This window comes from Alexandromys fortis, unplaced genomic scaffold (genome assembly GCF_014885135.2).
Source record: "Alexandromys fortis isolate MF-2015 unplaced genomic scaffold, M_Fortis_MF-2015_v1.1 scaffold_150, whole genome shotgun sequence".
In the NCBI taxonomy this organism is placed as follows: Eukaryota; Metazoa; Chordata; class Mammalia; order Rodentia; family Cricetidae; genus Alexandromys; species Alexandromys fortis.
The window spans coordinates 1,673,568-1,694,982 of NW_026068027.1; the positions used below are offsets into that span (position 1 = coordinate 1,673,568).

The following is a 21,415-nucleotide window of genomic DNA, read 5'->3' on the forward strand; positions in this document are numbered from 1 at the left end:
GCTTGAGTGAATTCTGACTTCCTAGATGCTTTATTTCGGGCGAGTCTTATTTGTAAAACACGGTTAGTGATATCTTTTTCATTGGGGTATTATGAAGATTATGATGATTAAAAGTGCTAATGTTCACCAAGTGTTTAGTGTAACACTTGGGGTTTAACAGGCATTTCATAAAGCTTCAGTTATTACAACCATTCTCCCAGAGGCTTGGCATAGTGAATTACTGCTAATCAGTTACTAAACGTCCTAGCAGAGCAGAAGGTTATATGTGTTGTGTGCTTTGAGTGCTATTGGGAGATGCTTTCTTGTTTCCCTGATGTTCTGAAATTCAAACATCACATACTTTCCTTAAACACTGCTTTCTCCAGAAAGCCTCCTGTTTAAAGTGTTCATCTTCCAAGAGGGTGTCCTTTTCTTGTTGGTGTGGTCAGTTTATTAGATGCTAGGTTTATTTATTTATTTTTCTCGTTACAATGGTAGCTTGGGAACAGTGGGGACAGCCAAGGGCTGGGATTTGTCGTCAATAGGAGAATGGAGTTAGGGCCTCTGAAAGATACTGACAATGTCCTAAAGACAGAAACACTGCCTTGTTCAACACTTTATAAGGGCAATTTTTAGCTTCCTAGGGATGAATTTATACAGCCGTTTTCCCCAAAGAAGGCTACCTTTGCCGCAAAGATCAAGCCGGTCCCAGGGCGCCACCTGCTGACTATCTCGGCTCCCGCAGTTCGGACTGGGACAGGCTGGCCTTTGCCCACCTAAAGGCACTCTGAATCCCTCCCCTTCCCTAAAACGTCAGGGAGTCCCTTGGTCTGGGGCCTAGGTGAGGTCGCAAGGTTTGTTTCCCAGTGACCCTGAGGTTTGGCACCCAAGCCAGGTTTTCTGGCAGATGGTGGAGCCTGAGGCTTAGGTTCATATTCCCTCCTCAAAGGTATGTTCTCCCTGCTTGGAGGAATCAGGCCATCATGACCTTGACCAGTGAGACGCTGGAAGGAGAGGAGTGACTCACTGCACCTTCCCCGTCCATTGCCGGTTTGAGGTCTTAGAATGCGTAGGACCCTATTTTAGTCACCAGAATTTGTCATCATCCGGCGCTATTTTCCTCATTACACAGGCATGGGAGAGAAACTGGGGGCAAGTCTCTGTCTCCTTGGAGGTTGTGACGCTGTCCAGGAGCACAGCGGTAGGGGGTCAGATCTACAAGGCCGATGCAGGTCACAGGTTCTGTTTGGGCGATTTAGAGAAAGAGAAGACCCAGGAAAGAGAGCTGAGCCTTGGACTCTGCAACCTTGGTTTTCCGCTAAAGCCCTAGAAGCCTCTCCTAGCTCCATTCCTCCGCATTTTCCACAAAATAAATCCTGGCGTTCTAGGGACTGCTCGAGCCCTACCCGTGCCAACTGCCCAGGACTTCCCCTTTAAGGCTCTTGGCTCCGCCTCTCACGCCGCGCCGCTGAAGGCCCCGCCCCCTCACCCGCTTCCGTTGAGCAGGGCCGCAGCGCGCCGGTCCGGGTCCCTTTAAGGCCGAGCCCCGCCCCCTGGCTCCCGCCCACTCCCCTCCCCCAGCCCACCCCGGGTGGCCCGGTGGGTCCTACGGTGCGGCCCGCGGCGGTGAGCGTCGGAGCCTAGGGGGCGCGGGGTCGGGGCCCGCGAGTCTCGGCTGCTGCGGTGGCCTTGCGGGGCGGGGGCGGGGCCAGCGGGCCAGGGGGGCGCGGGGCGCTGGGCCCGGACGGGCACGGCGGAGGAGGGGCTCAGGTGACGCGGACCGGGATCGGGTCCCGCCGCGCACCCCAGACTTGGTCCAGGTGTCCGGTCGGCGGCGTTCCCGCTCTCTCTTGTCCGGTCAGAGTCCCCGTCTAGCCGGGTTGGTGACGCCTTTACCCGTGCTCCCCAGGGGTCCGGGCCCATTTGTCAGGCTGCAGTGGGCGGGTGGTGTCTGAGATGCAGTCGTGACAGCTGCGGGAGGACCCCAAGCCGAAAGCCGTGGCTTGAAGTGGGGAGGCGGGAGGAATCAGACTCCCCATGGGCTCCGGACACAGCTAGGGGGTGGCCAGCCGCAGGTCGCCTGGCCCCGGAGGCCTGGCCCCTCGTGGGACCGTCGTGGGCCCCCTTGCTTTAGATAGGTGCTGGGGCGTGCGTTGGTAAAGTCTGGCCTTGGGACCACAGTTCTAATCTTCTGTCCATCAGGGAGCTGGTGGTCACCATGGCAATGCGAGAGCTGGTGGAGGGCGAATGTGGGGGTGCCAACCCGCTCATGAAGCTGGCCACCCACTTCACCCAGGACAAGGCCCTTCGGCAGGAGGGACTGAGGCCTGGCCCCTGGCCCCCGGGAGCCTCTGCAGCGGAGACGGTGAGTGTTCTAGAGCAGGGGAGCCCATTTGTGGGCCCAATAGCTGCTTTCTCTGTTGTCACAGACACCGGAGTGAGCAGATGAGGACACACAGATGAGGATAACTATTTGTGTGTGTGTGTGTGTGTGTGTGTGTTTTGTTTTTTTGAGACAAGGTTTCTCTGTGTTGCTTTGGAACCTGTCCTGGAACTAGCTTTTTTATTCTTTTTTTGTTTTGTTTTGTTTGTTTGTTTTGAGAAGTAGCTTTGTAGCTTTGAAGCCTATCCTGGAACTCACTGTAGACCAGGCTAGCCTGCCTCCCGAGTGCTGGGATTAAAGGCGTTCACCACCACCACCCGTCTTGGAACTAGCTCTTGTAGGTGGCCTCGAACTCACAGAGATCTGCCTGCCTCTGCCTCCCAAGTGCTGGGATTAAAGGTGTGCTCCTCGGCCGAGGACAAGTATTTTCTAGAAAGAGAAGCCGAGGCTCTGTGAAGGCTCTTGGCTTGCTTCAGGTCACCTAAGCAGTAGACTTAGAGTTGGGCTGTACAGCGTAAGTCTGTGGCCTTCATCAGTGTGTATATTGCCTCTTTTCTTCTTCCTTTCTTAGGTTTCCAAGCCTCTGGGAGTAGGTTCTGAAGATGAGGTAAATAAAACAAGTTTCTTTTCTGCCTCTCTCCATTTTTTCTTGTTGGTCCATAGTTATTTTTTTTTAAACCTTTAAACAGTCTACTCGTACGTCACTTTGAACTCTCTTCACCAAATGAGATCTGTGTGCCAATGTTTTCTTCTACTGGTTTTGGTTTCCAAATTTACATATAGATTTTTTTCTTTATTGTCTCCAGTTTCTGTTTTTCTTTCTATCTGACATCAGTAGCCCCATCCAGTTGGCCCTATCCCTTTGCTGAGGTGTCCTGATCCTAATGGCTCATCTCACCATCTCTTTACAATAGTTGGTGGCAGAATTCCTGCAGGACCAGAATGCACCCCTTGTATCCCGTGCCCCTCAGACCTTCAAGATGGATGATCTCCTGGCAGAGATGCAGGAGATTGAACAGTCAAGCTTTCGCCAGGCTCCTCAGAGAGGTGGGGTGAGGGCTTGTTGCGAAGGCCAGTGTTTTCTGTGCATGGAGGCCAGAATGCTCCATCCTTTGATTTTGCTGGTATCAGCAGACTAAGGAGACAAAGGAGGTGGCATCCAGCAGTGACGGGTACTTGTTTCCGTTTTTCTTAGTCGTCTCTTGTCTCTTGTCTCTCTTCAGCCCCCGGTGTAGCAGACTTGGCCTTGTCTGAGAACTGGGCCCAGGAGTTTCTTGCCGCTGGAGATGCTGTGGATGTAGCTCAGGACTATAATGAGACTGACTGGTCTCAAGAGTTCATTGCCGAAGTTACAGGTGAGGCTTGAGGGGAATCGGTACTAGTGATGGAGCATTGGAAGGTTCTGATCTGAAGTCCTGACTCCTCTTAGGGTCTGAGGTGATTTGGGCTGTAATGACTTTTCTAACTTGATTTGTTTCTATGGGGTACTAGATGTGACTTCTTGTAGTGGTTGTAGGGAATGAAAACATTAAAGAGAAAACCGGGTTTGAATGAAGAAAAAAGGAGGGGGAGGGAGGAGGGAGAGCGTGAGAGAGAGGAGAATGAGAATGTGAATGAGCGCTTAGGTCTGCCTCTTCCTCAGACACTTGTCGGCTTTAGTCTAGTGGAGAGGAGCTGGAGATCGGATGAATGGTCCTGGAAGAGAGAAATCGTCACCGTAGCATCTGCGAGTCTGGCATCCAGGCATCTTGAGTAGAATTGGGGTCTGGGAAAGTAGGATTGTGGGGTTCAGAAACTTAAAGTATAGCTAGGCCATCTGTGTAGCTGTAGGTTTCTCATCTGTAGATTGAACAAATTGTGGATGGAAAATGTTTGGAAGAGTATACATACCTTTTGAGTCTTTAGACTGGGCTGTTGTAGACCAGGCTGTCCTCCAAATCCCTACATAACTGAGATCTTCCTAGGATAGCCTCTTAGCACAGGTATGAACCACTGTGCCTGGCCATTAGTGTGTATGCGTGTGTGTGTGTGTTTATTATTTCCTAATCCACGTAATTACTATATACATAGCATTTCTATTACATTGGGTATTATAAGTCATCTAGAGATGTTAAAGTAATGGAAGGTTGTGAGTGGGTTCTCTGCGAATAGATCATTTCCTAAGAGGCCTGAATCTTCAGCATTTTGTGTCTGTGTGAGTTCCAGGAATCATTCTTTCGTGGATATTGAAGAATGACTAGGCTTTGAGGGAAAGACCATCTCTAATGATAAGGACAGTATTAGCTTCTGTGTACTTACTGTGTTCTGCGCTCTGTGTTAAGTGCACCGAATATGTTGCTTATTTAAGCTCCATGAGAACCTAAGTTCTAACTATTGTTTTTAGAACCACTTTACAGATAAGAATATTGAGTTTTTGAGGTAAAGTAACTTGCTTACGATAGCACTGTATTGTAATAGTTTTTTGTTTTTAATAGAATAGCTTTTATTTATTCTTAGGCATTTTCATACATGTAAACAGTTTATCTTGGTTGTATGTAACCTCAACTCTCTGGAAGAACTCCTGACTCCTCCCTCTCCTCCGTCTAGATACCTCAACATGCCCTGCTTCCCTTTCGTGTCCTTTCCTCTCTTTTCCTTTCTTTCTCTCTTTCTTTGTTTCTCCTTTTTTGTTGATAACCCACTGAGTCGGTTAATGCTGCCTGTCAGGGGTCACCTGATCTCCTTGACTTGCTCTCGCCCAGGTGAGTACAGCTGAAATGAGTCTGTGGGTGCAGTGGACACATTATGTCCTGAAGACAGTATGTCACAGCACCCCAATCCATCCTCTGGTTTCTACATTCTCTCCACCCCCTCTTCTGAGATTTCCCGTGGGCAGGGGGATTAGGATAGATGTCCCATATAGGGCTGAGTGATTGATAATTTTTCTCAGCACTTTGACCAGTTCCAAGTCTCAGTCTTCCCTGCTGACCACTGCAGAGATTCACTTCCCTGGCCAAGGTTGAGGGCAGCACTGACCATGGCCTGAGCATAGGTATTCAGGAGGTGTCTGACAGCACATTGTTTAGCTTTCTCCCTGGGGTGTAGTGGGGGTTTGACTGTGACCCAAGCTGTCAGTGTGTCTTGCCTGTACTTTATGTTCTTTCTCTCTTGGCTACACACTTAGTCTTAGCCCTGTATGGTCTTTGGGGCATCTTCCACTCAGTGCCTCCCAGCGGATTGACTTTTCTCCCCCATACCTATCAGATTAGGGCAGAGGGGAAGGGCAGGCTTCAGCCTTCCTCCTCCTGACTGCTCACTGAGAGAAGCACTGTTTGTTTCTTTTGCTTTGAGAAATCCAAGGATGAGAAGAGATACCAATGGAGAAAGTTACAAAGATTCTAGCCTTTCAGGCAGTCATGGGGTCCTGAATAGTTGAAGCTAATGGGACTTGGTTGGCTTCTCCTCTGACCATTTCTTGTCTCCTGAAGGCAGGACTTCTCTGCGCTCAGGAGAAATGCTCAACCACTAGTGTAAGCCGCTCCAGACACCCTTTCCTCAAGTAAGGTGCAGACAGTGCTCTAGGGAGCGCTTTAGTTTTAAGCACTCTCTGCTAGACGGAGATTTGGAACCCTCTTACAAAGTGTCAGTAGGAGATGTGATACCCAGGTGCCATACTTTTTGAACTATTATTTCAAAATCTCAATTTTAGATTACTCTCAAGTCTTCCGTGTGGAATTGCCTCAAGTCAAGATTTGAGCTATACAAAGACCCTCTGCTAGACAGGGCCTTTCAGGTGTCCACACAAACCTTAACCTTAAGTGATACATCTTAGTACAGACTTCTGTTGGAATGGGTGGGCATCAGTCATTTCCATAATTTAAAGCTAGCAGACAAAAATACAAAACAAAAATCAAACCGTTCGTGCAGCTAAGCACAATATGAGCCTGAGTTTATTGTAAGTAATTGCTTCCTGCCTGTGGAATCCTCCCTAACTCACAGCTGAGAGCAGCCTTAGGAAAACATGTCGGACCTGCCTCACCTGTTTGTTGTCTTTGGAGAGCCCGTCTGTTTTGCACATTCGTTGGCAACTGTGCCCACTTCCCAGAGGCCCGGATGTGGGCACCTGAGATTGCTGTGTGAAATTGGGCTCTATAAAATTGTCCTATTGTAGTAGGCCTCAGATAGTGAATGTATGGATGGATGGAGATTTAGGAACAAAAGCTAAAAGAAACTGATTTTCTAGGAACTTATATTTTATTTATTTAAAAGATTTATTATTTTATGTGTATGGGTCTTCTGCCTGCATGGTTGTCTGTGTGCCACATATATGCATTACCTGCAGAAGTCAGAAAAGGGTGTCAAATCCCCTAGCATTGGAGTTGGAGACTGTTGTTAGCTGCCAAATGGGGCCTGGAAATTGAACCCAGGTCACCTGGAAGAACCCTTTAATAAGCCAGTGCTCTAACCACAGAGCCATCTCTGCAGCCCCAGGATTCCTGCTTTAAAATGGCTTTCCCGTGTTTGTAGCTGATAGGTCAGTGATATAAGTTAACTATTGTTTTATGGATAAATAGATTTGAGACAAATTATTTTATACTTTTTAAGGTCTTACTAATTAGTTACTTTTTTGGTATTTGTGAGACAGTAATCTCACTTTTGGATGCCAGACTGGCTCGAATTTGCGGCTGTCTCTGCTCACGATTAGGATTGCTGGCACATGTCCTTATACCTGGCTTATTTTGTTTTGTTTTGTTTTTGTTTTTGAGAAAAGGTATTACTGTGTGGTTTGAGCTGGCTTTGAATTCACATCTGCCTCTGTGTCCCAAGTGCTGGGATTATAGGCACGTTTTGTAGGTTCTTATCTTTTAAATTCCCATGTTTAATATCTAGAATTATTCAAAAAGGAACATTGAAGTTCATCTTTTTATTTTAGTTGTTTTTATATGGAAAATTTTATAGTCTTGCTGGTAATGGTGAAAAATAAGTAAAAAGAAAGCATAGAGGAAAGTTTTGTGTTTCTACCTCAGAGTCTCCCAGTGGTGATCAGGAGATCCGCTTTGGTACAGTCCCTAGAGCTCATTGGTTTTCTTCAGTTTTACGTGCCATTATCTGTGTGTGAACAGTATTATGCAACTTCATCAGATGTGTAGATTTGCATAAGTCCCATCCTAGTCAAGAGGTAGACCGTCACCACACAAGACTCCCCCTCCCCCCTCCACTTTCGGTCCATCACACAGATGGAAGCATCTGTCGTGTTTTCTGGCCAGTCTGCATCTTGTGCTGACTCAGATCTGGAGATGAATACAGCCCATAGGTATTCTGAATTTAGACAGACTCACTTTTCATACTGTGTGTATTAATCAGGGTTCTCTAGAGGAACAGAAACTTATAGAGTATGCTTGCGCGCGCACACACAGAGACACACAGACACACTCATAGCTGGGCGGCCGACGAACAAGCGGGCCTCTCCCTCTACAATAGGGGTTTATTAGAGTGGCTTACAGCTGCGGCCCATCTAGTCCAACAATATCTACCAGGAGGCCTAAGAATCCAGTAGTCGTTTAGTTCATGAAGCTAGATGTCACATCTGGTCTTCAGTGTATGCCACGGTCCCAATGACTAGGTTTTAATGCCAGGAAAGGAATTGGCTTGCCAGTGATGAGGAGAGCAGACAGAGAGCTAGCTTCCTTCCTGTCCTTTATATAGGCTGCCAGAGGAAGGTGTGGCCCAGATTAAAGGTGGATTGTCTCATCTCGAAAGATTGAGATTAAAAGTAGGTCTTCCCACTTCAAATGATTTAATTAAGAAAAACTCCCTCACAGGTGTACCCAGCTTCTTGGGTTTTTGTTAATTCCAGATGTAGTCAAGTGGACAACCAAGAGTGTAGCGCGCCGAGATGTAGCGCGCGCCATGGCGCTGTCATGACGTGGGCACGGAGCCTGGGCGCCGTTTGCTGTTCCACATCAAACTTGACAGATAACTTGTGCGCATGCGCGCGAGCTCCCCCCCAGCGCGGGGAGTCTTTCGATCTGGCCATCTGATCTGGCCAATCATAATTTAAAACGATCACTCCTTTCTGGCCTGAGCCATTGGGTTGATGACATGTCAGGGCTTTGTCTGGCACCGTATATATTCTTCTGCTTCACGGGGACGGGGTCTTTTGCCTCTCTACCACCTCAAGTGTAAGTACTCCAATAAAGTGTGTTCTGAGAAGAATCCTGTTGCGGTCGTCTCTTCTGCTGGCGGGAGCGGCGTGCCGCACAAGAGCAGCTATTACAGTGTGTGAGGTTCATAGGGCAGCTATGAAATACCATCTTGTACTGTGTAGTCCAGGCACTTTAGATTTTTCTTTGTGTCAGGTTGTTGTTGTTGTTACTATTACGTGTGGTCCTGAGACAAGCTGTGTCAGGTTGTTGTCGCTATTACTATTACGTATGCCTCAGGCAAACTGTTAGGTGGTTGTTACTACTGTTTTGAGCTGTTGGGGATTGAACTCACCCCCTTTCAAATGCTAGGCAGGAATTTAACACTGATGTGCACGCCTAGCCCTGAATTATCGCAGTTTAAGGTGAGGCTTCTCACCTGTGTTTCTTGCCCCCTGAAGTGTGGTGTGCATGTGATAAGTCCAGGCACTTTAGGTTTTTCTTTGTTTTGTTGTTGGCAAGAACATTCTACAGAAGTGGCTTGTGACTCTGTGGTCCTGACCACTCACAGCCCGAGTGAGAGCAGGGAGGGAATGGAGAGTGGGCAGTAGAGAGGTCAAGAGCCGGGAGGTGTTACTGAAATTCGTCTCGATATTAAACATTTGATTTTCAGTCTTCACACGTGAGCCACAGTCTATTACAGTAAGGGGAGAAGAAAAATGTTACCTGCAGGATCCGAGGACAGAACCTGCAGTTGTTGAGGGTTCTTGAAATAAAACACAGGATCTGTAAACCTAAACAGTTGCCAACCATACAGTTTTTGTTTCTTGAGACAGGGTTTCTCTATGTAGCCCTGGCTGTCCTGTAACCAGCTCTTGTAGACCAGGCTGGCCTCGAACTCACAGAGATCTGCCTGTCTCTGCCTCCTGAGTGCTGGGATTGAAGGTGTGCGCCACCACCGCCCGGCTCAACCATGCTTTTTTATTACATCAATTATGCATGGCTTCCTCCCATTAGGTGTGTGATCTGAGAGCCTTAAGATTTTGACATTATTTTCTCAGATTTTGAGATTGCTTTGTTGAAATTATTCAGACTGAGTCTTAGGTAAAGTGGGATGTAGTCAATACTAAGGGCATAAGGCGCCTTCTCAGTGTTAAAGCCGACAGTCAGATCTTCTGGGATGGAAAGATGGGAACACAGTAGGAAGCCCAACCTGGGCTTGTGCCTTCTCTGCTACCTCGGCAACACAGTGACCAATCTGTTCCCTGCTTTGTAGGACAAAGTTCAAGGAGTTGAGAAACAGTTCAGTGTTTGTTCCCATGCTCACAGTGCCCTTTGTCACTAGAGTTTCTAAGATAACTTTAGAATTTGACTGAAAATCATGGCCTCTTGAAATGAATCAAATGGCTCCTGCCTGTAAACCCCAGCTGTGACAGAAGATCTTGAGTTCAAGGCCATCTTGGGTTACACAGTGAGTCCCTATCTTAAAAAACACCAAGCAAAGTTGGGTGGTGGTGGCGCACGCCTTTAATTCCATTACTCGGGAGGCTGAGGTAGGTGGATCTCTGTGAGTTTGAGACCAGTCTGGTCTATAAGAGCTAGTTCCTGGACAGACTCCAAAGAGAAACCTTGTCTCAAACAAACAAACAAACAATCAAAAAACAAAAACAGCGACGTCACAGTGACAGAGCCAGAACAGTGTTAATCTGTGGGTGTAGGGCCTGCGGCCGATGAGGATTCGCACCCCTGACGTTTCCCGGGTGGGGTTGTGAGTGCTGCGGTGTGTCCAGCTTTGGCACATACTTCGTGTATAGTTCCTGTAAGGAAGTCCTGATGCTCCCTGCTTCTTACTGAGGACTGTAGACTTCAAAGAAAAGGATTTGGAAGGATGGGGAAGGGAAAGAAAGGAAAAAGAGGGAAGTTTGGTAGTAAAGGGTGTGTGTGTGTCTGTATGGCTGGGCATGGTGGCTCCTGTCTTTTACCCCAGCCATAGGCAGATAGGTCTCTGAATTTGAGGCCAGCTTGGTCTATGTAGTGAGCTCCAGGGCAACCAGGACTTCATAGAGAGGAATCCCAACACCTTCATCCCCCAAAAGGGAGTAAATGTGATCAAAACTCTTTGTTTGGATGTGTGGGAATGGTATGTGGAGGCCCTAACTTTGTGTAGCTGATGTATACACTAATAAAGGCTTTAAAAGTTTTATTTTATGTGTCTGTGCCCTACTTGTGTGCTTGTTTTCCTTAAGGGCAGCAGAGGACATTGGGGCTCCTGGAACTAAAGTTACTGTCTGTAAACTACCATATGGGTTCTGGGAATTGAACCCAGGTCCTCTGGAAGAGCAGCCAGTGCTCTTACCGACTCTAAGCCCTCTCCACCTACCCTCCTTTACAGATAGGCTCGTTCTATAGCCTGCAGCTTTTGAGCCTCTGGTTTAGCCTTGGGATTGCTTCGTTCTTTCTTGATCGCCCTTAGTAGGTCTCTTGTTCCCAACTCTCCGTAAACTTCCATTCAGCCCCCTTGGGAATGGCTCAGCCAAGAGGCTGTTGGGGTTTATTAGACTTCTCGTTCTCAGGAACTCTACGGGGTTCTGTTTGCGTTGGTTTGGTTAAGAGGGTCAGTGAGTCTATATTACTTCCTCTTTCTCTGTCGTTACCCTGGAGCCTTGATGGGTCCCACAACTGCTCTTGCAGATCCCTTGTCTGTGTCCCCTGCTCGATGGGCTGAGGAGTATCTGGAGCAGTCTGAGGAGAAGCTGTGGTTAGGAGAGCCAGAAGGAACATCCACCACTGATCGATGGTGAGTCCAGTGTCTTCCTGGATGCTGTGAGAAGAGAATAGTTTGGGGCAGTTTTCCCAGCCTCGTCCCTCCACATTCTCCACCCACATCCAGCTTGCAGTTTTTTCTTTTCTACTTCATTTATTAACATCGCCGCTAGCGTTCTTGGTATTTCACCTATTGGTAGTGATCCTAACTGTTCCATAGGGATTTGTCAGTGGCTCTATGCACCATGTTGCCCTGAGCGTCTGCTCTCTTCTCCCTCCCTGCAGAGCTGTGTTCGGCAAAGGAGAGGGTAAAAAGACTTCTCAGCTTCCACTGAGATATCTCTTTATAAGGAGCTTGTAGCTCCTTATGGTGGTAGTATAGGATTATTGTTCTCCCCACAAGAGTTCTGTTTGCCGTGATCTGGGATTGGGAAAGAGCATGGGCAGTGGGGTGGGTGACTTGGCCTTTCTTCCTCACCCAGGTATGATGAATACCGTCCCGAGGAGGATCTGCAGCACACAGCCAGTGACTTTGTGTCCAAGGTGGATGACCCCAAATTGGCTAACTCTGAGGTGAGTCGTCTCCCGCTCTGCTCAGTGGAGCTGGGACTGAAGGCAGAAGCCTTCTTCCCCCACCGTACTGTGCTGTGACGGGGATGAGATTCCAGAACTGTCCCCCTCTGGAGAATGGAGACTTGGGATCTGGCTGCATCGCCCACTTCTCCCTCATGCCTTTATCTCTAACCTTTGTCTTTTCTGTGCCTTCTCAACTCTAGAGGCAGAAATCCCATCTTTGATCTCTGCTTCCCCCCCACCCGGGGCATTTAGCATTATCTTGATGCAGCTAGAGATGGTCATAGGGAGGGTCAAGTGCAGGGTCTCCTTGGGCATAGTTGAGAGTGTGCACCCAGAAGTCCTGTCCCAAGGTGCCTATGTGTGTCTCTGTGCCCCAGTTCCTGAAATTCGTGCGGCAGATTGGCGAGGGGCAGGTGTCCCTGGAGTCCGCTGCAGGGTCGGGCCGAGCTCAGGCAGAGCAGTGGGCAGCAGAGTTTATGCAGCAGCAGGTAGGACACTGTCACTCCCTAGCCCGCCTCAGGCTGCTGCCCAGGGCAGGGTTAGTGCTCAGTGGGAAGGGATCTAGAGTGTGAGCGGGTGGGGAAGAGTCTGAGAGCATCCAGGCTGGTGGTGTTCAGTGGTTTTCAGCCACTCTGTGTTACTGGGAAGCTGGTGGAGGTGGTACTGATCAGCCTTTGTCACAGGGCACCTCAGAGGCCTGGGTTGATCAGTTCACAAGATCAGGAAACAACACGTCTGCCCTTGATGTGGAATTTGAACGAGCCAAGTCAGCTATAGAGGTGAGAACAGCTAGTGTGGATACAAGTGCCCCAGGGCCGTGCCTTCCCATGAAGAGTATGGCTTTGTTAGTGTCAGAGGCCATAGACATTGGTTTATAGTGTGCTGGATCATTGGGGAGAATCGCGTAGGTGTGGGCCGAGTGCTTTTTACAAATGCAAATTCTTGGGCATCATTCCAGATTCCTGCATCAGAATCTGGGGGTAGGATTGGAGAATTTGCATTTTACAAAAGTTTGCTGATGATTGCTGAATACATTGAAGTTTAAGACCTGTTGTCCTAGGGACACATCCCAGTAGAGTAGAGGAGGGAGGGTGAGGTGGTCATGAAGCCTCTCCTTTCTCTACCTGCCTTCCCTTCCTTACAGTCTGATGTCGATTTCTGGGACAAGTTGCAGGCAGAATTGGAGGAAATGGCAAAACGGGATGCTGAGGCGCACCCCTGGCTTTCTGACTATGATGACCTCACGTCCACTTCCTATGACAAGGTAGGAGCCCCTGGCTTTCTGGGTTCTAGAATTTGAAGCCTTTCCACGCTGTTACTGTTTTTGAGCCTACATCTATGAAAAGAAGTTTGGCCCCTGCTGTCCTGTGACTGAATGTACTATGTTCTCTAGAGTAAAGGTTCGCAAGAACACCTTTGCAAATCCTACAGTGACGTAATGCCCGTGAGGGAGGCGCACACAGCATGCGCTAAGAACAGATGAGTGGGCCTCTTGGAGAGCTGCACTGGGACAATTTATCTGTTGCTGACCCCTCTGCTGGACAGTGGTAGTTGATGGATCATTCCTGTCTGTCCACGCTGTGATACATACTTTTTTAAGCTCATAAGTTCAAGACACCTGGGGATCAACCCAGGGGTGGTGTGTGCTAGGAAGGACTAAGTATCTTACTGAGCTATGTCCTCAGGTCTCATTTAAATTCTGATCTCTTCTTGTAGGAACCAGGCTCTTGTCCCAGTTCAGGGGTTCAAAGAATCACATTAAATAATTTAAGCAATAGGAAGATCTCTCAGAAGTCTGTGGTGAAGATGTCTGGATCCTGTATGTAATGTGTGCTTTTAGCATAGATGTCTGTGACTCTTCACTTGTCTCTCTGTGAATCCATCTGCTTGTGAGTTGCAGGACCACTGGGGATATAGCTGATAATTGAGCCTCTGAGTTGAAGCATGAGAGGGAAGGAAAAGAATTGCTTGGTTTTCAGGAAGACAGAATAGGAACAGAACAACACATCTTTCTCAGCTCAGCTGTGGAGGAGAAAGAACCTGATCTTGAGATGTGATGCGGGGCCGTGGCGGTGGATGTTGACACAGGGAGCCGTGCAAAGACAGGAGAAGCCCAGGGACTGTCAGAAGGCCAGAGCCTGAGAGCCCCAGAGGAACAAAGACAGGAGAAGCCCAGGGACTGTCAGAAGGCCAGAGCCTGAGAGCCCCAGAGGAACTGCTCCGAGGGAAAACGGCACTGTTTTGTTTCTGTCCTTTCTGGGCTCGACCAAGAATGGTCGTGTGGTGCATGGAGGGACCGCTTACTTCTAGGAACCTCTCCTTGTATTTGGCCACAGTATAAATTCTTCTTATAGGACAACACTTTCATTGTCCTGCATTGACAATTTGATATGCTGTTAACTTATAATTGGCATTTCCATACATTTGACAAATTGAGATATGAGTAAGTACTACTTTTATTTGGGTAATATTTCCTCTGGCATTTATGACCTACACAGAATAACTTTTTAAGTTAGAAGCTTCATTTAGCACTTACTCTTCCCATATCTATGACATGCTGGGCCAAGTACACCTTTAAAATTAAAAGCTTGAAAATATAACGAGGGATCTAGGCATAGTGATGCACACCTGTAATCCTAGTACTCGGGAGGCTGAGGCAGGCTGGCTATAAAAAGACGAGTGTAGGTTAGTGAGATTGTGTTTCAAAACAAACAAAAACTATAAGTTATTAGATCTATGAATCCTATTAAATGTCAGTAATACCTTGAAATATTGCAAAACTAGGCTTAGAAACGTGGATGCTTCATAAGAATGCTCCATGTTATTAATCACTAATAGTGAAAAGTTAAGATCTCCCTGTCCATAAGCTAAGTTGTACTGAATTATATGGGGTACTTTAAAAGTGTGGATATGAGCTCATTGTCAAATATATTCATGGGTCATTTTGTACATTTTACTTGTTTATTATTTTGCTTGTGTCTGTGGTATGCACATGTGTGCTGACCAGATGTTAACATGGGGTGTTTTCCTTAGTTGCTTTCCACTTTCCTGTCTGGGGCAGAGTCTCTCACTGAACCCAGAGCTCACTGACACAGCTCTAGTTTAGCTGGCCAGCTTGCCTTGCAGATCTCCTATCTGACTGGATCGCCACGCCTGCCTGCTTTTTATCACAGGAGTTGGGGCCTGAACTCTGGTCCTCCTGCTTGCCTGCAAGTGCTTTATCCATGGAGCTATCTCCTCACCCCTCTTTATCCTTTTTTAAAATTAAACATTTTTTTTTATTGATAACCTTTAGATTTTTCAGAGGCTACATATACTTGTGACTTACAAAGACGTGAACAGTGTTGCTGAGAGAGTTTCTGTGGTGTGGAGGCTCTGAAGCACTGCTCTGTCTGCAGTGGGATCCTGTGTGGTTTTGGACCAGCCCAAGGCAGGGGGTCAGACAAGATGACTGGCTGGCTTAGAGCTTTCAGGATGCGAAGTGACACTCTCTGCACTCTGTAGGCTGTGAAGGGTTCCTGCAGAGTATTCTTTTTTCCATCTGTGCAAATACTTTATTTTTGCACAAGGGAATAATAGTTAATTCTTCTTTGAGCAGTAATTGATGAGACCTTAGAAGTGATAGGTAACGGGGTCTAGAGGTGACTCGTGTCTGAACAACAGTGGCATTCATTTGTCACATTGTCTGCTGGAGACACGTGAGAACGTTCATCTCTGCTGACTGCTACACACACAGCCATTGAACCCTAAGAAAGTAGCTCCAACCACCATTAGTGAACAGTGCTTAAGGCTTTCATAAGGCTCTTAGTAGCTTTGAGGCATAAATTATATTCATTAGAAAATTACATTATATGTGATGTGATAACATTCTCTGTTTCCCACAGAGTGGCTTAAAGGGTGCATTGATGATGGACAGCAGTTAAGGTTGAATGTAAAAATATTCTGTTGAATTCAGATGGTCTAGAGCATGGATCGTCTGTGGAATAAATGAATTCGCTACTCATTTGTAAACGGTTTAGTGACTGAGAATGGTTTTAGAATTTTTAAATGGCTGGAAGAAATCAAAAGAGTAATACAATTTGTAATACCTGGAAATTAAAATCTAAACTTCAGTGTCCATGAGTAAAATTTGATGATGATACAGCCGTGCTCATTGCTTACGTACTGCCCTGACTGCTTGGCCCTCCTGTGGTGGAGTTGGGACATTGCAGTAGGACCCGCAAGGTGTGCCGTCTTTATTGTTTGGCTGTTTACTGAGAAGGCAATGCTGTCCCTTGCAGTAGGGTCATTTCTGAGTTTTTAATGTTTCCCAGCTATCCACTTGACACGTTCTCCTCAAATCCATTTCCAGCAGTGAGTCTCATGATTTGGATCTCTGCTGCAGTTGTTGACTGTCTGCTGCAGCTGTTGACTGTCCTCTGCAGCTGTTGACTGTCTGCTGCAGCTGTTGACTGTCCTCTGCAGCTGTTGACTTTCCTCTGCAGCTGTTGACTGTCCTCTGCAGCTGTTGACTGTCCTCTGCAGCTGTTGACTTTCCTCTGCAGCTGTTGACTGTCTGCTGCAGCTGTTGACTGTCCTCTGCAGCTGTTGACTTTCCTCTGCAGCTGTTGACTGTCCTCTGCAGCTGTTGACTGTCCTCTGCAGCTGTTGACTTTCCTATGCAGCTGTTGACTGTCCTCTGCAGTTGTTGACTGTCCGCTGCAGCTGTTAACTGTCCTCTGCAGCGGATGACTTGTGGTTTAGGATGTAGAGGTTCTGGTTCTTTGTTTCACAGTGATGAGCAAACAGGACAGCTTGTCTGTATTCTGTCCAGTTTACTGCTGAGTTCTCTGTGTCTGCACTGTATTTGAAACTGTGGTCACCAAACTGTCTGGTGACTACATATGGTTTTAGTTCTTTTTTTGTGGTAGTAACTGTTTACGTTCCCCGAAGGAATATTTTATTTGTCCAGAGCCTTGTGGCTTACCAGTGGTTTTTGACCTTGCCATATTATCTTCTACATCACATCAAATGTCAGTTGGCAAAACTTTTTAGGGGCATCCTGACGTTCTCATTTGAGACCCTCCCCCCAGCTGGAAGAGAGCAGTGTCTTGTAGAAGTCTTCTCTGCTAGCTATATTTTGGGGTCCACATTGTATTTAAAATCTAGAAGCCCAATATGGCAGCTTATGTCTGTAATGTCACTACTTGGGAAGCTGAGGCAAGAAGATAGTTGTGAGTTTGAGGCCAGCCTAGGCAACATAGCAAGACCCTACCTAAAAGACAAATGGACAAAAAGAGAAATTTAGTAATGGGGAATAGACTGAGCACTTCTGATACACCCAGTCAGCTGGGAAAACCTGGCCTGGAAGGCAGGCCTCTGACTCCTGTTGCACCCCCCCCATCTGCCATCATACTAGGAGTTGGGGCTCAGAGAAGAGCTTTCACTGTGATCAGCAGGTGCTGTTGAGAGGTGTGCTCTGTCCGGTGGAGAGAAATTGAAGATACAGAAATGCAGGCGTGGGAAGGCTTCCTAAAATAAGTTTATAATCTCAGCATAGGTACTTAGAGCGTCAGGCAGCTTCTCAGCCACTGTAAATAGGAGATGGCAGCTGAGCTGGTACTCACCTTTGCTTTGTCATGGTTTCCATAATCTGGAGACTTTGATACGCCTGTGTGGCTACTGTTTTCCTAGCCCGTGCTGCCTTGACTGGATTCTCTCTCAGAAGTCCCCTCCCCCATCGCTTCCCTTCCTTCTAGGGGTACCAGTTTGAGGAGGAGAATCCCCTGCGTGACCACCCTCAGGCTTTTGAAGAAGGGCTGCGTCGACTTGAGGAGGGCGATCTGCCCAATGCCGTGCTGCTTTTTGAGGCTGCTGTGCAGCAGGATCCTAAGCACATGGAAGTGAGTGGGGCTTTGTCCAGGGCCCAAAGAGGCGTGCAGATGGGGTGCATGGAGAGTTGGGGAAGCCAGTGGAGGAGAGGATGCAAAGTCAATGATGGACTGTCAACTTCTCTCTAGGCTTGGCAGTATCTGGGTACCACCCAGGCTGAGAATGAGCAGGAGCTCCTGGCTATCAGTGCCCTGCGGAGGTGAGTGTGCCGCTGTGAAAGATGTAGGTCTGCAAGTAACCGTTAGCCTAATGGGCACCAGAACCAGGTCCTTGTCTTTCCTGACCGTTGTTGGCACAAAGGAACCATCAGATGGCTCAGGGATGACTAGAGGAGTGAGAGGAAGGCTTAGTTAGCATCCTTCATCAGTTTTGACTGTATTTTTGGGATCCTGGTTGGTCTTCGACTGCTAAAACTTTGCCTTTCAGGTTGGGATATTGCCTTGAAGTCCAGAGGATTCTTCTCTCGGTTAAGCTGAGAGGGTAGAAGTCAGGCGTCCATGAATGTATTTCAAAGCTCGGCTGTGGACCCCTGGTGCTGAGGGCTGCTGGTGTCATTTGCAGGTTTGGTGTCAGTCTTCTCATCTTTGTCCCGTCAGGTGTCTGGAGCTAAAGCCAGATAACCGGACAGCACTGATGGCGCTGGCTGTAAGCTTTACCAACGAGTCCCTGCAGCGACAGGCCTGTGAGACCCTGCGAGACTGGCTGCGCTACTCACCAGCCTATGCCCATCTGGTGGCTCCTGGTGAAGAAGGGGCTAGTGGGACAGGACTGGGTCCCAGCAAGCGTGTCTTGGGATCTCTGTTGTCTGAGTGAGTGCATGGGATTCCTGGGATGAGGAGGGTAGTGTGGGTCCTAGTAAGAACGTGACCTTGCTTAGGGAGCTTTCAATATGCTGAGATCTAAGGGTCTAAGAGTAATGGTTTACCCATGGTCAGCGTGAAGGAGATCAGTGTTCTACATGAAATGCTGTAAAGAGAACAGGCTGCAAAGTGGGATTTGGGTAAAGAGATAACTGATTGACGAACCCTGGGAATGTGGTTGCCTTTTTAAGGGGCTGTTTGGAGGCTAGGAATACAGATAGACCCATCTACCTCCCGCTCTGCTTTTCTTCTCCTTACCTAGCTCCCTGTTTCTTGAAGTGAAAGAGCTCTTCCTGGCAGCTGTGCGTTTGGACCCTACTTCCATTGACCCTGATGTGCAGTGTGGCTTGGGAGTCCTCTTCAACCTGAGTGGGGAGTACGACAAGGCTGTGGACTGCTTTACGGCTGCCCTCAGTGTTCGTCCCAATGTGAGCCTCGGGAGAAGGGTCGAGGAGTCATTTGCGCTTGAGAGATTTCATGAAAGCCCTGGGAAGACTGGGAAATGACATGGGTGGGGGAATCAGTGGAAAACAGGAGTGTATGGACATGGGGTGAGTGTCTGCCTAGGATGACCCCGTGACCACAGTGGGAGCTGCTGAGGGCAAGAGCATGAGTTAGTAACCTACACTAACCAAACAGTGGCGAAGCAGGTGGCGGGATGGCAGAAGTTGATCCACGCCTAGCTCATATTTCCAGACCTCTTTCTCTGTCCCAGGACTATTTGTTGTGGAACAAACTTGGGGCCACCTTGGCCAATGGGAACCAGAGTGAAGAAGCAGTGGCTGCCTACCGTAGAGCCCTTGAACTACAGCCTGGGTACATCCGGTCTCGCTATAACCTAGGCATCAGCTGCATCAACCTCGGGGCTCACCGGTGAGTGTGGACTCCTTTGTGAGCAGATATACCTTGTCTTCTTGGCTTTGGTTCCTAGCGTTCTGATCCTTCCTCGCCATGCCCCATGCCTCACCCACTGTTGATTTCCTTACCTGCTCCCATTCTTCTTCCCTACAGGGAGGCCGTGGAACACTTTTTGGAGGCGCTGAACATGCAGAGGAAGAGCCGGGGCCCTCGGGGTGAGGGGGGCGCCATGTCAGAGAACATCTGGAGTACCCTGCGATTGGCGTTATCTATGTTAGGTCAGAGCGATGCCTATGGGGCGGCTGATGCTCGGGATCTGTCTGCCCTTCTAGCTATGTTTGGCCTGCCCCAGTGACAGTGGGATGAGCTGCCCTGTGAGTGTCTGCCTGGAGGGCTTCTTGCTCTGGGTGTGACTCCCTCTCCTCCAGTGGGCCTACCAAGGGGTTGGGCTGATGACCACGAGCGGTACGACCTCTCAGGAGCTGCCTCGATGTAGGGGTGCATAGTCTGTGTCCTAGGTCCTACATAATTGTAGGGAATGAGCTGTCTCTGTCCCTTGGTAATTCAGGGGCTGTCTATCCAGCTACAGATCTCTTTCTGCTCATCATTGCCCTTTCTTGGTGCTGCTTTTTGGGTAGGACCCAATGACATAGGGAGATTGTTGTCATCAGCTGCCATTAATGATAGGGTCTACCACATTTGTAAGTCTCTCCTTACCCTACTCTTACTGGGAATTGGCAATAGTCCAGCTTCCTTGGGCAGTGGCGTGTAAGAGTCCTCACAGCTGTGTGATGCTGTGTGGGATGGATGTTAGCAGTTGGTCTGTTCACTGAAACGCTGACGTGTCTCCACAGACCCAAGCTTGGGACAGGTGCTCATAGTTCTGTCACTTGTGGGAGTGAGCTGGGATGCTCTGTGGTTGGACCCTGAAGTAGTGGATGCTCATGTGGCTACTGTAGTGTCCTCAGGGCCTGGGCTCATCACTGCAGGGAGCATGGGCTTTGAGGAGCAATGAGCCTAGAGTCTGAGGTGGGACAGTAGGGGTGTGGTCAGTACTGCAGTCCCCTCTGCTCCTTGAGAGACCTGTAAGCAGGAACTGAGCAAACTTGTAGCAAACTGGTTCAGAAGTTGTGTTCTTGCCAAATTCCCAGCAAAAGGAGGGTTCAGTGTTACCATAAGCCTTCTTGAAACATTTGTAGGGGATAGCATTGAACACCCCCCCCCCATATTACCTCCACAAGGTGAAGATCAAGGGATGCTGAGGGAGCAGCTGGGTTCTTCTCCACTGTCCTCTGTGTGGGGAGACACACAAGCCCCCACAAATGACTGCTAAGCCTCTTGCCTTGTCTTCAGGAGCTAATGATCAGAGATTTTTTTTTTAACTGCCATGGTCCCAAGGTTCCATCCTGAAATTTATTTTTCTTTGTATGCATATGTGTAAATGATTTAAAAATAAAACTGTAAAATATTTGTATGAAGAATAAATTGACCTGATATGGGTAGGATTCTGCTGCTGGCTGAAGTTGGGTTGATGGGAGGCTGGTCAGTGTTTGGCAGATGGGTGTTCAGTTTTCCCTTCTCTGTCTTCTAAGTTCTCACTGGCGTACTGATTACCTATCCATCCCTCCAGAAGTATTGAGTGCCAGTAACCTGCCATGGTTCAGAAGTGTTTTAACAGCCACTTCCTTTCTCTTCCTTTCTTCCTTCCATCTCTGTCTTCCTCTTCCTCTTTTTCTTCTTACTTTTTTCTTTTAAATATTTGTGTGGTACTGTGAAATCTTGGGTCTTTTTTTGTCATCAGTAGTGTGGATTTACTTTTGCTCTTAACCTAACTGGAGTTTAATCAGATACTGGACCACCCTTGGTTGTTCAAGTCCACATGGTTCTGGGGTGGGGGTGCCATTAGCATGGCCCATGTGAATGGTGGACTGCAGTGTGCATTGTGAAATCTATATGGCTATGGCCAGTGGATCTGCACGGGTGGCCACTTTTTCTTCCAGGAC

The 21,415-nt window shown here is 48.1% G+C and overlaps 1 protein-coding gene across 6 annotated transcripts; it reads left to right on the top strand.

Annotated features, from left to right (window-relative positions):
• Nucleotides 1–1,467: 1,467 nt before the first annotated feature.
• Pex5 (peroxisomal biogenesis factor 5) lies at nucleotides 1,468–20,917 on the top strand. 6 transcript variants are annotated; one of them, XM_050164018.1, is made up of 16 exons: nucleotides 1,468–1,605; nucleotides 2,182–2,344; nucleotides 2,934–2,969; nucleotides 3,277–3,409; nucleotides 3,586–3,717; nucleotides 11,176–11,281; nucleotides 11,730–11,820; nucleotides 12,201–12,311; nucleotides 12,507–12,602; nucleotides 12,968–13,087; nucleotides 17,562–17,705; nucleotides 17,823–17,893; nucleotides 18,291–18,503; nucleotides 18,817–18,982; nucleotides 19,270–19,427; nucleotides 19,566–20,917. In XM_050164018.1, exons 2-16 carry the CDS (start codon nucleotides 2,198–2,200, stop codon nucleotides 19,765–19,767), a joined length of 1,926 nt encoding a protein of 641 aa, XP_050019975.1. In that variant the 5' UTR covers nucleotides 1,468–1,605; nucleotides 2,182–2,197; the 3' UTR covers nucleotides 19,768–20,917. The 6 variants fall into 6 exon arrangements, with proteins under 6 accessions (XP_050019975.1, XP_050019978.1, XP_050019976.1 ...); XM_050164021.1 differs by lacking the exon at nucleotides 1,468–1,605 and adding an exon at nucleotides 1,666–1,858 and having other exon boundaries at nucleotides 12,992–13,087; XM_050164019.1 differs by lacking the exon at nucleotides 1,468–1,605 and adding an exon at nucleotides 1,669–1,836.
• The last annotated feature ends 498 nt before the right edge of the window (nucleotides 20,918–21,415 follow it).

Excerpts from the sequence above, each read along its gene's own strand:
- Pex5 (XM_050164018.1), top strand. The coding sequence starts at position 2,198 with ATGGCAATGCGAGAGCTGGTGGAGGGCGAATGTGGGGGTGCCAACCCG. Across the intron at positions 2,970-3,276 it reads GAGTAGGTTCTGAAGATGAG|TTGGTGGCAGAATTCCTGCA; the intron begins GTAAATAAAACA and ends TCTTTACAATAG. Across the intron at positions 18,983-19,269 it reads CCCTCAGTGTTCGTCCCAAT|GACTATTTGTTGTGGAACAA; the intron begins GTGAGCCTCGGG and ends TCTCTGTCCCAG.